The 17,772-nt window shown below is 47.0% G+C and overlaps 1 protein-coding gene across 1 annotated transcript in view; it reads right to left on the bottom strand.

Moving 5' to 3' along the window:
* Positions 1–204: 204 nt before the first annotated feature.
* The window catches only part of WNT11 (Wnt family member 11), a 65,668-nt gene continuing 48,100 nt past the window's right edge, over positions 205–17,772 (bottom strand). Inside the window, exon 6 of the mRNA XM_020809688.3 lies at positions 205–2,372. Coding sequence (XP_020665347.3) covers positions 2,198–2,372 — 175 coding nt within the window. The 3' untranslated portion in view covers positions 205–2,197. The remainder of the gene's footprint in view (positions 2,373–17,772) is intronic.

Here is a 17,772-nt window from a genome sequence, read left to right as displayed (position 1 = left end):
TCTCGATAGATCAATGGTCTAATTCCAGTGTACAGCAGTTCCCTATTTTCCTAAAACTGTTCTGTGGTTCTGTGGGGTGGATCCTTCTTGTGTCAGAAGTCCAGACTTAGTTGTGTGCTCTGGCATTTTTCCATGGTGTTACCCATTCCTGCCCAATGAATGCAACCCCGATGAGGAATAACACATTAGATGCACTATTCAGACTGGTGTGTGATTCCAGCCTTTATTTCATATCATCGTTAAGCTTGTTTATAATATATATATATAAATCACATTTATATATATTTATATAAAGCTGAATAAAGGGAGGGGAAAGCATCAGATATATATATATATATTTATAAATATTTCTGTATGTTCCGCATACAACACAAAATATGTACATCCATAAGGGATAGTGGTTCTGTGCAGGTATCCTATATTTTATATTCCAATATTCTGGTGAGGTCAGCTTCAAACAGACAAGGATGTTCTGGTGTTGAGTGGAATTCAGATGCACCTTCCAGGAATTTTGGTGGGTTTTTTTGCTTGTTGCGCCGCACACATGCCTGGGTAGAATGAAGCTGCCTCTTAGGCATGAGAGTTTTGGATTTCATGGACTACAAATCCCATAATTTCCCTTCCTGATGGACGGACATCTTTCAGACATTCAAATGCTATTCTCAAAGGCTTTCACCGCCAGGATCCGATGGTGGTTGTAGGTGTGTTTTTTGGGGGGCGGGGGCTGTTTGGCCGTGTTCTGGCTGAACAGCCCAAAAAACCTACGACAGCTCAAATCCTGCTTATCTGGAAGGCTTTGAAGCTTAGCTAGGCCTAGCTCAACCCAAGCTTCCTGTTCCTGCCCCAGTGCTAGCTGGGAGATTTCCTTCCAAACAAGAAGCTAGACCGAACTAGGCCTAGCTAAGCTTCAAAGCCTTGCGAGTTAAAGCCTTTCTCTCAAGTGAGCAACATTTAGGTTTTTGTCTGTCAGACAGAACTCCCCGGATGGAGAATCATGGGGCATGTAGTCCAATAAATTCAAAATCCCATCCTTACTGCCAGTAGCAGCCAATCAAAATGAACAAGCTGGCAGCCGTTCATGCATGGGCTTTTGATTTCATGCTGGACCATTTCAGGGCACTGATCTACCACAGCAAATTTGTGACTCTCCAGATGGTGTTGGGACCCAGCTCTCAGCCTCTCTTGCCATTTGATGGGCTAGCTAAGCCTGATGGGATTTGCAGTCCCACAACTCATGGAAGGCCACATGAGCCGAAGCCTGCCGTGCATTCTTCTCGCCTAGCACGTCTACATATCTCAGCCCCTGCTTATTCAAAGGTTTAAATCAGCAGATGGCTTGGAAAAGTGACATCTTTATGACTTCCAGAATCCACAGGCAGTGTGGTTGCTGGGCACACCGACTAGGGGATGCTGGGTTCTTGAGCCCGAGCTAAGAATTTCTCCACTTTCTGCCCGGTTGTTCTCTGAAGCACTGGATGGGCCTTCTCAAGGAGAACTGTACAATGACTTGAAGAAGGATCCGTCCGCCCCAACGTCTGCCAAGATTGACGATGGCAGGAGACAATGTGTAGCGAGTGATCCTTCCCCATCACGATTCAGTGTAATTCTCTAATCTGAGCTCCTCTTCCTTGTATTTGTTGATAAGGGGCAAAACGGGGAACTCTCGCCCTCCAAACGTCCTCTGCATGTGTGTGTGTGTTGAACTAAATGCACATGGATAACACAAAGAAATAAACGTTTTCCTGTTTTCCTCTTCCACCCACCCCCCTCAGCAAGGCATAAAAAGTCCCCAGTACCGAGGATGCAGAAGGCTGGCCGTCACCAGGAGCAAATGTCAGCAGACTGCAGCCCAGAGAATAATGTTTGGTCTTTCATTTCTGTTTTTTTTCCCCACCCCAAACAAGTTAACAGCCAGCAGTCCGTGTCATTTGCTTGCTTATTTGCTAAGTCTTGTTCCTCTCCAAGGTTCGAGGGAGAATTTCTCCATTTGTAAGGCAAAAAATCGTGGTTTTTGTCAAATAACTTTTTTTCGAGGTTCATTTCTCTTTCTCTCTTTTGCAAAAAAAAGAGGTGGATACCGTCTTGGCTAGAAAAGTTTTCCTCCTCATCTGAAGAGGACTTGAGGAAAGAAAGAAGGGGGGGCTGGACATCTCCCTCTGGGAGCCCCCCCCCCGGGGAGAGTTGCGCAGGACGGCCTTCACTTGCACACGTATCTCTCTACCGTCCGCTCGCACTTCTTGCAGGTGACGTAGCAACACCAGTGATACTTGCAGTGGCACCGCTCCACCACCTGGTCCATGTACGGGTTGTATCCGCGGCCGCAGCACATGAGGTCACAACTGTCACTGCCATTGGAGGTTTTGTTGCATTGCCTGGAATTAGAAATCAATCAATCAATCAATCAATCAAGAAATGGCATGAGCTGAGTTGCCCAGGATCAAGCTTCATAGAATCATAGAATAGCGAAGTTGGAAAGGACCTATAAGGCCACAGAGTCCAACCCTCCTGCTCAAGGCAGAAACCCAAATCAAAGCAGATCGGACAGATATTGTCCAATTTTCTCTTGAATGCCTCCAGCAATGGGGCACTCACCGCCTCCCAAGGTGATGGTTCCATTGTCGTACTGCTCTAACAATTAGTTTTTTTCCCACTGATATTCAACCTAAATCTGGCTTCCTGTAACATTATGACATGTCCTGCACTCCGGGATGATCAACAGATCCTGCCCTCCTCTGTATGACAATTTTTCAAACATTTGAAAAGTTCTAGGACGCCTATTTATTTCAGTCTTTCCTCCGAGGGCTTGGTTTCCAGCTCCCTGATCATCCTTGTTGCCCTCCTTTGAACCTGCACCAATTTGTCAGCATCCTTCTTGATCTAGAACTGTGCACACTCCTTAAGGTGAGGCCGAACCAGGACCGAATAGAGAGGAACTAGTACCTTATGGGATACTTCTGTTAATGCAGAGACTACCCGAGATGCTCAGTGGCAAAGCCCTTCGCCTTGAGCTCTCCAAAACGAGAAGGAACCCAAATGTCTTCATGCCAGAGCAGGATTTGAATCCAGGCCACCCGATTCCTCGTGCATCTCTCTATCCACTCCACCACAGTGGCCACCCATATTCTGACCTATGGCAATCCTTTTTTTTTTCAGGGATTTCTAGATAGAGAGGACTCAGAAGTGGTTCATCATTTCCTTCTTCTGGAGGCAGCTCTGAGACTGTGAAGCTTGCCCAAGGCCACCCAGGCTGGCTCTTCTCCCAGGGAAACACAGGAAGGAATGTAAGCTCCTAACTGGATCTAAACTACCGAGCTATCCAGCCGGCTATAATCATGTGCCAAGCCAATTCTGACTTATGGTGACCCTTTCCAGGGTTTTCCAGGTAGAGAAGACTCAGAAGTGGTTTTCCCCTTCCCTTCTCCTTCTGGAGGCAGTTCTGGGATGATGCAGCTGGCCCAGGGCTACCCAGGCTGGCTCTTCTCCCAAGGAGGCCTGGTGGAGGAATCAAACCCCCAAGCTCCACAGCCAGAGACCTAAACCCCACAGCTCTCCAGCCAGTTATCTGATCCCCTGATACAACAGAACTGTGCAGTCCTGTTTTACAAGCGAGATTTATTTCTTGACTAGAGCCCCTGGGTGGAGGACCCACAAAAACTCACCCAAGCCCCCCGAACCCTCTCTTGTCACCACGGCTCACACTTAGCCGTCCTCCAGATCATGAGGTGCCTTCGCCTAGATGTGGTTTCTGGCTGGGATCTTGGGGCAAAAAAACTCAACAGCTGGGTAGAACAACGGACGCATCTTGGAAAGCCATGCCTCTTGGCCCCCTCATCCGAGAGACGGCCTGGCGCTTGGGTTTCATGGAACAAAGCATGAATTTCGCATCTGATTGACCCGGGAGGGGCGCGAGGGGATGTCGGGAGAAAATACTGGGGAGTAGAACGATTCCTTCTTGACTGTTCCACAGGCCCACTCCGTTAATGGAGGGGAAATGAATCCAAAGAGATTTATATGAAAATTCCTCATGAGGTAATGCTTTATGAGAAGTTATGGGATTAATGAAGTGCTGAGATCTTGTTCTCGGCCTGTCCTTTTTATTTATTTCTGACTCAGCCTGGCCTCCTGTTTGTTATTTCAGATTTAAGTTCCGATCCAGGTTCAACACCCCACTCCTCTTCAGCCTCTCTCTTAAGCCCAGCCTTCTCATCGCCCACTTTCGGGGGACGTGGATAAGAGAGAGACGGAGGAGGAGGACGCATGTAAATATTTACAGACTTTTGGAAGGCTTAACCAAGGCATTTGTCCCGTAATAGCTTTGGGTCCTGGAGCCAACGCCTTTGACTTGCGGCCACATGCTGTGTGTTTGTCTAGCCCTGGACTGAGGGTGTTGTTATGCACATGCGTGCGCACACACACACGCACACACACACACACACATGGGCAAGACAGAAGAATGGCTTTCAGCAATATAAGGAGGGAAAGAAACCCTCAATGCACATCCCACCTACGCAAGGAGAGCCATGTTTAAAAGCAAAGTTTTGCAAGCTTAAGTAAGTATAGGGGGGGCAGGGGTGGTGGAAAGGTTTAGGAAAGGGCCAAGGACCCCCTGGGATTGCCAGAGATATGCTAAAAAGCAAGAAAGAGGCTATAGCATGCATGTTTGGGATGCAGAAGGTTCAAGCCCTATCATTTTAGGCAGGGCTGGAAAAGAACCATGTCTGAAGCTGCTGGTCAATGTTGGCCATGCTGGGTTCAATAGGCCAGTGTCTCAATTGTGAGAAGGCAACATCTTATGTTGCTATGTGTGTGACTTTGAGCAGGCTGTCTATGTGGGCTTAACTTTCTCCACTCCTGGTTCACTGCTTCTCCCATGTGCAGACTCCCTGGCCCAGGCCATTTTCTCCACAATATTCACCCCCATGTTCCAAGATTGAGCAACCAAGTGGTGGAGTTTTTGCAACCTTGCATGATGATTCTAGTAGGTGTGGCTGGCAGGGACTTTTCTGGGCTGGGCTGACTGTCAATCAATCCAGCAGTAACCAATTGTTCCTTCCCTGCCTTTGAATTCAAAGAGAGCCCCGCCTCTCAGTGCTCTTTCCTTCTCTTGTGTCTGTTGCCAGTAGTTTGTTGAGGTCTTTTGCTAAAAAGCAGTCGTGTGTGTCAGTGTGCCGTTTGATCTGTTCAACTGTAAGTAAAAGAAATGTTTTTTTTTTTGTTCTTTCTCTTACAAAAGTCTTGGAGTGAGTTATTGAGACTGTGCCATCAGAAAAGGAGTGGACCACTCTGGGGAACCTGAAACTCGTCTGCTTCGCAAATGCTGGCACTTCTGCTATGCAGCTTGAGGAATTTAAATTTAAAAAATTCCAAAACTCTGCAGCATCAAGAAGGAAGTGGAGGGAGGCATGTGTTTTTGCCCTTTGTGTTCCAGAGTCCGAGACTGGACTCTTTGCCACGATGACTGGGACTTGAGGGAGGTGTAGCGCACCCCCAAGTAACTTTTTTACACTCTTTCGCTTGCTAGCTGTGCCATGAAGTTCCTCTTTTTTTCCTTCATAATACAAATAAAGAAGGGACTGAAATGGCAGTGGGAGGAAAATGGCTGAAAAAAATACATTTCCCTGGAATAGTTCAGAGCACCCGCTCCCCATCTTCCCTCAATTTCAACACCATTCTAGGCTCCCAGGACAGCTACTTGCAATTTGGAACAGCTTTGACCTCCTGCTCCTTTGAGAGGGGTTTGTATCCTCCCCAAAAAAAACAACTTAATTGCTTAAGGCTGCACTCGTGGCAACAGTTTCCTGGTAATGAGAATGCTGAACACCGTGGAATTCCTTTGGAGTAAACACGAGAAACTGTGCAAGGGATCAAGACGTGAATCGTCACTGTTATTGTCACAGCACTATGGAGCTGGAAAGGGACTCTATGGATCATCCAGTCCAGCTTTGGTCAAGGAGGCAGCGTGAGGAATCGAACTCCCAACCTCTGGCACCATCGCCAGAGTCCTAAACCCCTGAGAGATCCAGCAGTTCTCTAATAAGCATCGTAGAAATGCAGAGCTGGAAGGGACCCTGTGGGTCATCTAGTCCATCCCCTGTCAAGGATTGCCCAGTGGGGGAACCGAACTCCCAACCTCTGGCTCCACAAGTTCAGAAGCAGGAGGGAATCATCAGTTAGTGCTGGATAGCTTAACCGTCTGTCCATTCCGGGAATGTCCCTCCCAACAAAACAAACAACAAGCAGCATGGAAGGTTGTTAAAAACCTCCAACAGCTTAAAGGATAGCATTTCATGTTCTCTGGCTGTCTGAATTGGAAAAGAAGAGGTTTCATGCTTTCTGTTGAAGAATCCTCTTATGGCTATTTTTTCCCCCTTCCTCTTTTCTTTTCCCTTTCCATCAGCTGCATTTTTGTGTGGCATCATTTATTTCTTACATCAAACCACTGGTGAATATTCTAGACCTAAGCTGCGGATGGTGGGGGTAAATAAAGCAAATGATCTTGTTTCATATACTGGGTCTTGGAAATAATTTGTTAAATATCTATATGTTGGCCTAATTCTCCCCCCCCCCTTTCTTTAAAGCAACAGTAAATTGGGAGGGATAATATCCAAACTTGAGGAGACCCAGTGAAGCAAAGGTGACTTGTTCATTCTGCAGATGTAAATCCCACCACAGCCTGGGAGGAAACTGGGGTTTAGCTTAACCATTTTAAAAGTCACCGGGCAAAATCCTGTTGCGTACTTACGCTGGTGGAAGGGTAACAGTAGAATTCACCATGATGCCAGATTGCCACTAATTATTGAGTCACTACTTTGAGTCCTCCCTGAGCACTAGTCAAGCAAATTGCTCTTGTGAATCATACCATCGTCCTCCCACAGACCTAACCATGCAAGAGGATTTTGGTCATTAATTTTCTGGTTAAACCCCAGTGATGAAAACCGGTAGATTCATGATTATTGGTTGGCATTGTTTTAATTCATTCCTCTTTAGGGGTCATTTTGGGGACTGGCTGTCATTTTATTTGAATTCTGAATGTTTAATTCTCACAATTTCCTAATGTGTTTGCAAAATCCAATTTTTTTAAAAAACTAATTTTTAAACTTTCACTAAAAGCAGCAATTTATTTCCAAACGAAAATAAGCAGATAGACATAAATGTTTCCAAGATCTGAATGTTATAGAAGAAGGGGTGTTCTTTACATGATGGCTCCATCTGAAAACTGAACAGAAACCACTCGAAGAATGCACACTTCTTATCAGCATTTATAACTCTACAGAGCTGTTTCATGAGACAGTTCCTGCCGAGATTTATGTTCCTCTAGAGCTTGATTTTTCTTTGCTTGACTTGACTTAACAAGACCACAGCAGGCATGGAGAGACATCCATCTATGTGCTTGTGTTGGCTAATTTTAAATATAATTTTTCAAGGCACGAACGACACCGGCTCGTTGCAGTCAAAACTTTGTTTTGAGTGGGGTTTTTTAATGGATTGTCGTGCGCTGTTCTTTTAGTGTTATTGTTATCTCTCATTTTAAATATAATAATTTAAAAACATTCATATCCTTACTGTTTTTTAGCTTGTAAACATTGTCTTTTTAATGCTCTAAGCCGCCTTGGGTCCTTTTAAAAGAGAAAGACAGGTTAAAAGTGTTTTAAATAAACAAAAATAAATCGTTTCCCAAAAGTTTGGACATTTCCAGAAACTGGGAAGGTCTCGTTGAATGCAAGAAGGCTGAGTTCATTTATAAGAATCTCAGCTCCAGATTTAGAAGCGGTTCATTTCCCAAAGTTTGGGTGTGTTTAGGGTTCAGGATATTCATTCACGCCTGTTTCCAGTTTCTATAAGATTTGGGGCTTTTTTTCTTCGTTTTTTAAAGGAAGATCATAAACGAAACCAGGTTCGTTTTTCCAAAACGGCCCTAGGGCCACTGAAAATGGGTCCCAGATTTCTCTCTAAGCTTGCCTAACAATCGTATGCCCACTTTTGAAGTGGGGGAGGGAGAAAGGTTTTTATATAATATGGCTATGGCCAGTCCACTTCCCCGGCTGTGCCTCCCATAAATTTACACTGAAGGAAAGAATTGAAGCTAATAGGAAAATGATAGTGGGAGGAACCCATCTGGTGCACTGTTCCCCCCCACCTGGATAAGCAAATTGTTTCCTGTGATGTATGACACAACTTGACACATAAAGTGGGCAATGGAACATTCTCAGAATTATCCCCGTCGTCTTTTTAAGCGGCCAAAAAAACGTGTTTCCATCAGCAGGGCCCTGGAGGTTTCTTTGCATTTACCCTGCTTTCTCCTCTTTTCCCTTCATCTTTCCCTTCCCCAGATTTATCTTTCTTTCTCCTTTGGATTTTACAAGAGAAAGCTGCAAAAGTCGCCTCGGGGTCCCGCCGTGTTTCAAATATAATGGGTTGAACAGAGATCCGGGCTTCCCGCATCCAGACTTGGAGGAAGAAATTCATCTGGATTATGGTTTCCATCATTCCCAGCCACCACGGGGGATTCTGGGATTTGTAATCCAAATAAGCTCTGTCTGAGTCAAAGACTGAGACTCAGAAGAGCAGCAATGAAGAAATTAGAAAAGATCACCAATTGTAAGGATGTGTCCCTGGAGGCCAAGGCTAAGATCATCCACAGGTTAGGAAGAACAACCTTCAGAACACAGCCAAAGAGCCCAAAAAACCCACAACAACCATCATCCACACTCTTACATTCTGAATCATCATGCATGGGTGTGAAAAATGGACAGTAAAGATAACTCACAGGAAAAAAATTGATTTGTTTAAAATGTGGTGCTGAAGAAAAGCTTTGAGGATACCCTGGATTGTCGGAAAGGCAAACAAGTTATCCTAGATCAAATTAAGCCTGAACTACCGCTGGAGGATGAAACCAAGATTGCCCTACTTTGGCACCTCCAGAGAAGGTAGGATCTCCTGGAAAAGTCAATATTAATGCTGGGGAAAGTGGAAGACAGCAGGAAAAGAGGAAGACCCAATACAAGATGGTCTGACTCCTTAAGGGAAAGCCACACGCTTGAGTTTACAAGAGCTGTTGAAGACAGGGCATTTTAGAGATCTTTCATTCAAAGTTGGAGATGATTTGCTGGAAATTAAAAAGTCATACCAAGCTGGCATATTACTGCTGGGAATACTGGAGGTCATTGTTTTAAAAATTAACTTTTCCACCTGTTGCCTGAGTCTGGTATACTGTGCACGGACTACGGACCTGCCCCTTAGATTTGATTAGCTCACTATTGTTCAGGGCAAGGGAGATTCTGTGGAATGGAGGTGCCAGCATCATATTACTTACATATGCCGGCATGAGTCAAACGGCATAAATCAGTGTGATGATTGTGCCCATGGTTAAGAAGCGGATGCATATATTTCTTATTGCAAGCCAGGTCTCACAGCTGGTGACTTCTAACTCTTCAGCACCCAGCAAACAGCTCGTGCGCGCCACTCACTGAGCATATGGGCTCTTATTTCTGTTCACGACTAGAGAAATCTGGATCTCTTTGGGGATGCATTTGGACGGTGGCTCATCAATCTTTCCTGTCTGTGCTACAAAAAAATCTGTCCATGATAATAAAACCAAGCAAATCGATCCCAAACTCCTAACCTGTAACATGTTTCAAAAGCATTCTGGTGGAGGCACAGTTAACGGCTGCAATTCAGATGCAAGGATGAATGAAAGAAGAAAAGTATTACTGAAGATCAAAGGGAAAAGCTAGTGTTTGAACTTTGAATCGACTGGGTATTCTGTGGCCCTTGGGCAGAGGATGGCCTTAAAGGCCCTGTCTGACCTTATTATTCTAGGATTCTGCAATTCCACACATACTTTTAAGGAGAAAGGGAGGATAAAATTATTTTAAATAAACAAACAAATGAGTACCAAATAGGTAAATAGATAGGCGTGCTGAGGTACGCACTGTTCTGTTGGACTTGGGTAGACTTTAGCAAAGTTACTTTCTGGATTACAATTCCCAGTGTAAGATTTTTATTTTATTTTATTTTATTTATTTATTTTGCAACCTCGCATGCTGCTTTTAGTGGATTTGGCTGGGAGGGAGTTTTCTGGGTTAGGGTGACTGTCAATTCATTCATTCATTCATTCATTCATTCATTCATTCATTCATTCATTCATTTATTTATTTATTTATTTATTTATTTATTTATTTATTTATTTATTTATACCCCACCTATCTGAACTACCAGATAGTCAATCTATTCAGCAGTAACCAATCATTCCTTCTCTGCTTCTGAAATCAAAGAGAGTCCCGCCTCTGTGCTCAGTGCTTTTTCCCCTCTTTGGGGAGTGTTTTTCTGAAAGTTTCTTGCTGAAATCAGTCACTTTTGTCAGATTGCGGTTTGATCTGTTCAGCTGTAAGTAATGAAAACTGTTGTTCTTTCTCCTTTCTCCTACTGATGACTCAGAGTGAGTTATTGAGACTGTAAGTGCCAGCTGATGAGGAAAGGGGGTGAGCGAACAGCTAGAAGAAGTTAATTAAAATGCACAACAGTGATAACACAGGAAAGAGATTTTTTTTTTCTGAGTTCTGACCTAGGGTTGTTGACATAGACAGCTTCCAGCTTCTAAGATCTCTTCGTTAGAAAAACGACATGGAGATATCTGAACTCAGGGACACCGTGGTTGGTCTGTGACACACAGAACCACAACAGGGCAAACCTGGCGGTGGGACGATGAGAACCTCTAAGAAACTGACCCCGGACAGATTGAACGATCAAAGGCCACTCAATACTGTAGGCCAGTGGTCCCCAACTTTGGGCCTCCGGATGTCCTTGAACTTCAACTCCCAGAAGTCCTGGCCAGCAGGGGTGGCGGTGAAGGCTTCTGGGGGTTGTAGTCCAGGAACATCTGGAGGCCCAAGGTTGGGGACCACTGCTGTAGGCCACACGCAATCCATCACACCACGGTGGATCCCCACGACTGAAAGATTCCTCCCATCCCTTGGTCCCCACGGCCGTTTGGCCTGGAACGGTCTCATGTTGCTGGTGGTGGTTCTCCAGGACCACGGGGCACACAGAATATTGTCAGGGAGGTCCCTTCCAGCTGAGGATTGGACCAGCCGGGAGTGCCGGGCAGACAAAGCTTGCGCCATGCCAGGGAGATAACAATACCCCTTAAGTCTTGGACGTTGGTTCTGGCTCTTATTTATTTATTTATTTATTTATTTTATTTCTATCCCGCCTATCTGGTCGTACTAGACCACTCTAGGCGGCTTACAACAAGCAACAATAACATAATTTTAAAACATTACAATTTAAGAGAGATAGAAATTTAAAAGATATAGAGAGAAAATCGTCAGGAGTTTTCTGTTGGAAAGGCCCGCTTATACAACAGCGTTTTTAGTTGTTTCTTGAACATGCCCAGCGAGGGAGCCGCGCGAATCTCAGGAGGTAAGTTGTTCCAGAGGCGAGGAGCCACCGCCGAGAAGGCCCTATTTCTGGTCTTTTCCTTCCGGGCCTCTCTCGGCGTTAGGCTCCTCAGCCTCACCTCCTGGCTTGCACGAGTGACACGGGTAGATCTTGGTGGGAGAAGGCGTTCCATCAAGTATCGAGGTCCTAAACCGTTTAGGGCTTTGTAAGTAAGCATCAACACTTTGAAGCCAATGCGGAATTGGATGGGCAGCCAATGCAATGAGGCCAGAGTGGGGGAGATATGTTGGTATCTTCTCACTCCACTGAGTAATCTGGCCGCAGCACTCTGCACCACCTGTAGTTTCCGCAGCAGCCTCAAAGGCAGCCCCACGTAGAGCGCATTACAGTGGTCTAATCTTGAGATTACAAGCGCATGCACCAAAGTGGTGAGAGCCCCAACATCAAGGTAGGGTCGCAGCTGGGCTATCCGCCTAAGATGAAAGAAAGCGGTGCGGACCACGGACGCCACCTGGGATTCCATGGTGAGCGCCGGGTCAAGATGGATCCCCAAGCTGCGGACCCCATCCCTGGCGGGCAGAGTCACCCCCCCAAAAGTGAGGGTGTTTCCCATATACCCAGGTGTGGGGGCGCCCACCCTCAGTACCTCCGTCTTGTCCGGGTTCAGCCTCAGCCCGTTCTCCTGCATCCATTCCAGTACGGCCTCCAGGCAGCGCTGAAGGGACAGAACGGCATCTCCTGCGGTTGGCAAAAAGGAGATGTAGAGCTGAGTGTCATCCGCATACTGATGACACAAGGCTCCACACCCTCTGATGACCCCACCCAGCGGCCTCATGTAGATGTTAAATAGCATTGGGGAGATAATTGACCCCTGTGGAACCCCACAGTTGAGGCTCCACGGGGCCGAGACCCTCTCCCCAAGCTGCACTCTCTGGGGACGGTCCTCCAAGAAGGAACGGAGCCAGGCCAATGCCAGGCCACCTATTCCCAACTCGGAGAGCCTCCCCAGGAGGATACCGTGGTCAATGGTATCAAAGGCCACTGAGATATCGAGGAGAACCAACAGAGACACTTTGCCCCTGTCGGCCTCCCTCAGTAGGTCATCGCACAGGGCGACCAATGCCGTTTCTGTTCCATGGCGCGGCCTGAAGCCCGACTGGAATGGATCCAGGGCATCTGTTTCATCCAGGAACGCCTGGAGCTGATCGGCCACCACCCTCTCGACTACCTTGCTCAAGAAAGAAACATTGGCGACGAGCCTATAATTGCCAATTTCGTCCACCGCCAAACTAGGTTTCTTTCTGATGGGCCTAATGAGTGTTTCCTTGAGGGCAGAAGGAAATCTGCCCTCAAGGAAAGACCCATTAATTATTACAGTAGCCCATTCTGTTGTTGAAGGCCTGGCTGCCTTGATTAGCCAGGCCGGGCAAGGGTCCAAGGAGGAGGTGGTGGCACGACAGCCATCAAGCGTCCTGGCCACAGTGTCGGGCGAGACGGGCTGAAAGGAATCAAAAATCACCGGACAAGACGGAGCGCTGGACATCTCAGCTCGACTCACTGTATTCTTCTCCTGTCTTAGCCAGCTTTATGGAACGCTTCAGTGAGAGACAAGGTGTTGCAAGGCGGAGGGAGGGGTGTGTGTGTGTGAGGCTGTAGGGCGACACTGGAGAGTGTGTGCCGCACCTCTTTCAAACTGCACTCTGAAAGCAGTGGGACCTGCAAGGATGATGCCTTCCAACTCATGACGACTCTATTTGAAGTCTTTCCTTGAGCCATAAATCCATTAATCGCACCAGTTAATCCATTAATGTTCACAGAGGGGGTGGAGATGGGGAAGCCAAGTGTGTGAGAGAGAGAGGTGGGGGGGAAGGAATGAACATACTCTGGCTTCATCCTGCTTCTCACACCTCTCTGGAGTCCCGTTTGCAGCCAACGGGAAAGGGAAAACCTCCCTCTTCTGCCAGTCCCCTCCCCAGAGAAGGGAGCATTGAGGGGGGCGAAGCAGGCGAAGGCACAGCTGGGGGGGGGGGTCGTTGTGGGCAGGGAGGGGGAGAGACGAAGAGAGAGAGGAAGGAAGGAAGGAAACACACCCGGGGATGCAGCTTGGAAGCGTCTGAAGGTCTTCCAGCCAAATGGAGGCCTTGGAAAAAGCAAGGGCAAAATCGTCTGAAGGTGGAAGATTAAAGAGCGCAACGTCTGAAAGACACCGTGGGGGCTCCCTAAAGTTATTTGGAAACCGGCCAAATAACGGGTGGGAAGTGAGAACTATATATTTTACATTTATGCATTTTACACACATACACACACACACGCACGTCTACTACATAATACAGAGTGGTAGAATATACCAGCCGGGTAGGTGGGGCTCGTCAGCCCTGGAAGGCAGCCCATCTAGGAGAAGGACCACTCCGAATTTAAACCTCCACTGCCTTGTGGCTATATCCACTTATGGAAAGGGCTTCAGGAGATAACCTCGAGGCAAAATCCGGAGCCGGAGTCCCGGAGGCATTTTCTTTCATTCTGCCAACTCCTGCGACGTTGCTGGAACCAGTTGTATTGGCTCTTGCCTTTCCACTGGACCATTTCAGCGATGTGGAGAGGGGGGATTTGCTGCTTGGGTAACAGCCTATCCTCCATACTATTTTACCCAGGCTTCGTGCTCTGGAGAGGACACTCCAGCTTCGCATACAGCGTCGAAACAACACGGGAAGTAGCAGTTACCGGTTATAAGTCTCTGCTCAATTGGCGTAGAGCAGGACGCCAGGGGCTACTTCTGACGGTGGGAGAGGTCATTGCACCTCACTAGGTAGATACCGCCCGCCTTAAGCTGGGCAGCCCCCAGCCAGTAAGGTGCTACCTCGCCACGGTCTGTTAACCTCACGGGGTGCGTGGGGTTTAGGGTGAAACCCGACAAGCAGATCGACAACCGTGCACCATGCAACAATCATAAGAAAACTTCTGCCCTAAAGCTGGGCACCTGGAATGTACGGACAATGACCCCTGGCTTTCCTGACTACGGCTTTCCTAATGACCTGCAAGAAATAGATGATGTGCGCAAGACAGCTGTCATTGACATGGAACTGAGTAGACTGCAGATGGACATTGTTGCCCTGCAAGAGACAAGACTGCCAGACTCGGGATCTGTCAAAGAAAAAAACTTCTCATTCTTCTGGCAGGGAAAACCATCGAATGAGACCAGGGAATATGGTGTTGGCTTTGCAGTCAGAAACACTCTCCTGAGACCCATTGTTCCACCCACTGTGGGGAGTGAAAGAATCCTGTCTCTGCAGCTCCACTCATCAGCAGGACCAGTAACCCTCATTAGTGCATATGCACCAACACTGTCATCCACTCCAGAAGTGAAAGACAAATTCTACGACGATCTGGCAGCTACTATCAAAAAAGTCCCTGAAAGAGAGTCACTGTTCATTCTTGGAGACTTTAATGCTAGAGTTGGTGCTGATCACAATTCTTGGCCCACTTGTCTAGGCCGTTTTGGCATTGGAAAGATGAACGAAAATGGCCAACGCTTACTGGAGTTTTGCTGTTACTATGGTCTCTGTGTCAGCAACACATTCTTTAATACGAAGCTGCAACACAGAGTTTCCTGGAGACATCCAAGATCCAAGCATTGGCATCAGCTCGATTTGATCCTCACTAGACGTTCTAGCCTTCCTAGTGTTACGATCACACGCAGCTACCAGAGTGCTGATTGCGATACTGATCACTCCCTGGTGTGTAGTAGAGTAAAACTGCGAACAAAGAAATTGTATCACATGAAAAAGGAAGGAAGACCACGTATTGACATCAACAAGACTCATGATCACAGAAAAGTGAAGGAATTTGCCCAAGCACTCGAGGAAACCCTTCCAGGTCCAGCAAATGTAAATGCACCTGAACGATGGGAACACTTCAAGAACACTGTCTACAACACCGCCTTGTCCACCTTCGGCAAGAAGACCAGAAAGATGGCTGACTGGTTCGAAGCCCATTCGGAGGAGTTAATGCCAGCCATTGAGGATAAGAGAAGAGCTCTAGCAGCATACAAAGCCTGTCCTAGCGAGTACAACCTGCAAGCTCTTCGAGCCGCTCGTAGCCAAGTCCAACAGGCTGCCAGGAGATGCTCCAATGACTACTGGCTTCAGCTTTCCTCTCAAATACAGATAGCAGCGGACACAGGTAACATCAAAGGAATGTATGATGGTATCAAGCAGGCCTTAGGTCCATTACAGAAGAAATCTGCTCCCTTGAAGTCTACTACAGGTGTGATCATCCAGGACCGAGCACAGCAGATGGAACGCTGGGTGCAGCACTACTCCGAGCTATATTCCAGAAAGAATGTAGTAACCGAAGAAGCATTAAATAACATTGAGTGCCTGCCTGTCTTGGAAGAGCTGGACAGCGAACCAACCCTAGCAGAAATAAATGCGGCCTTGGATTCCCTCACCTCTGGCAAGGCACCTGGAAGGGACAACATCCCTGTTGAAGTGCTGAAATGCGGTAAGGAGATCATCATCACCGAACTGTATGAAATCTTTTGTCTCTGCTGGAGGGAAGGTGGAGTACCACAGGACATGAAGGATGCAAACATTGTCACGTTGTACAAGAACAAAGGTGACAGGGGTGACTGCAATAACTACCGTGGTATCTCTCTTCTTAGCGTTGTAGGGAAGCTGCTTGCCCGTGTTGTGCTGAAGAGGCTCCAGGTGCTTGCAGACAGAGTCTATCCGGAATCACAGTGTGGATTTCGAGCAAATAGATCCACCACTGACATGGTATTCTCCCTCCGACAGTTGCAGGAGAAATGCAGGGAACAACAACAGCCACTCTTAGTGGCCTTCATAGACCTTACAAAAGCATTTGACTTGGTTAGCAGGGATGGCCTTTTCAAAATACTTCCCAAGATTGGATGTCCACCTCGTCTCCTTAACATCATCAGGTCCTTCCACGATGGAATGAAAGGCACTGTAGTTTTTGACGGCTCAACATCAGATCCCTTTGACATCCGAAGCGGAGTGAAACAGGGCTGTGTCCTCGCACCAACACTTTTTGGGATCTTTTTTGCTGTCATGCTGAAGCATGCCTTTGGAACTGCAACAGAAGGTGTCTATCTCCGGACTAGATCAGATGGAAAGCTCTTTAATCTCTCTAGATTGAGAGCAAAGACCAAAGTCCAGCTGAAATGCATGAGGGACTTCCTCTTTGCAGACGATGCAGCCATTGTTGCCCACTCTGCTGAAGACCTCCATGAACCGTTTCAGCAAGGCCTGCCAAGACTTTGGACTAACAATCAGCCTGAAGAAAACACAAGTCATGGGCCAGGGTGTGGACTCACCTCCCTCTATTACCATCTCCACACAAGAATTGGAGGTTGTTCATGACTTTGTGTACCTTGGCTCAACCATCTCTGACACCCTCTCTCTAGATGTCGAGCTGGATAAACGCATTGGGAAAGCAGCCACCATGTTCTCTAGACTCACAAAGAGAGTATGGCTCAATAAGAAACTGACAACACATACCAAGATCCAGGTCTATAGAGCCTGTGTCCTGAGCACACTCCTGTACTGCAGCGAGTCCTGGACCCTTTGTGCCCGGCAGGAGAGGAAGCTGAACACCTTCCATATGCGTTGCCTACGACGGATTTTTGGTATCACCTGGCAGGACAGAGTTCCAAATAGAGTAGTCCTAGAACGAGCTGGAATTTTCAGCATGCATACATTACTGAAACAGCGACGTCTACGCTGGCTTGGGCACGTCGTGAGAATGACTGATGGTCGGATTCCAAAGGATCTCCTATATGGAGAATTAGTGCGGGGAAATCGCCCCAGAGGGAGACCACAGCTGCGATACAAGGATATCTGCAAGCGGGATCTGAAGGCCTTAGGAATAGACCTCAACAGATGGGAAACTCTGACATCTGATCGTTCAGCCTGGAGGCAGGCAGTGCATCACGGCCTCTCCCAATTTGAAGAGACCCTTGTCCAGCAGGCTGAGGCAAAGAGGAAGTCACAAAGGAAGCAAAACCAGGGAGCTGGACAGGGGACAGATTGGATTTGTCTCCAGTGTGGAAGGGATTGTCACTCTCGAATTGGCCTCCTCAGCCACACTAGACGCTGTTCCAAGTCCTCCATACAGAGCACGATACCATAGTCTTTCGAGACTGAAGGATGCCTACATAAAAAGAATATACCAGATGGGCGGGATACAAATAAAAATAAATAAATAAAATAAAGAAATAAAATACGTACTAAATTGGAGTCTTTGAGTAAAGATCCCCGGCTCACTAAATGTATATGAAGCTACCTTGAAAGGAGTCAAACTAGTATGGGTCCGTCGAGACCACGGCTAGGAAACTGCGGACTCTATACAGAT

This window comes from Pogona vitticeps, chromosome 3 (assembly GCF_051106095.1).
Source record: "Pogona vitticeps strain Pit_001003342236 chromosome 3, PviZW2.1, whole genome shotgun sequence".
NCBI lineage: Eukaryota > Metazoa > Chordata > Lepidosauria > Squamata > Agamidae > Pogona > Pogona vitticeps.
The sequence above is the reverse complement of the archived record's forward strand: the minus strand, read 5'-3'. Positions and strand labels throughout refer to the sequence as shown.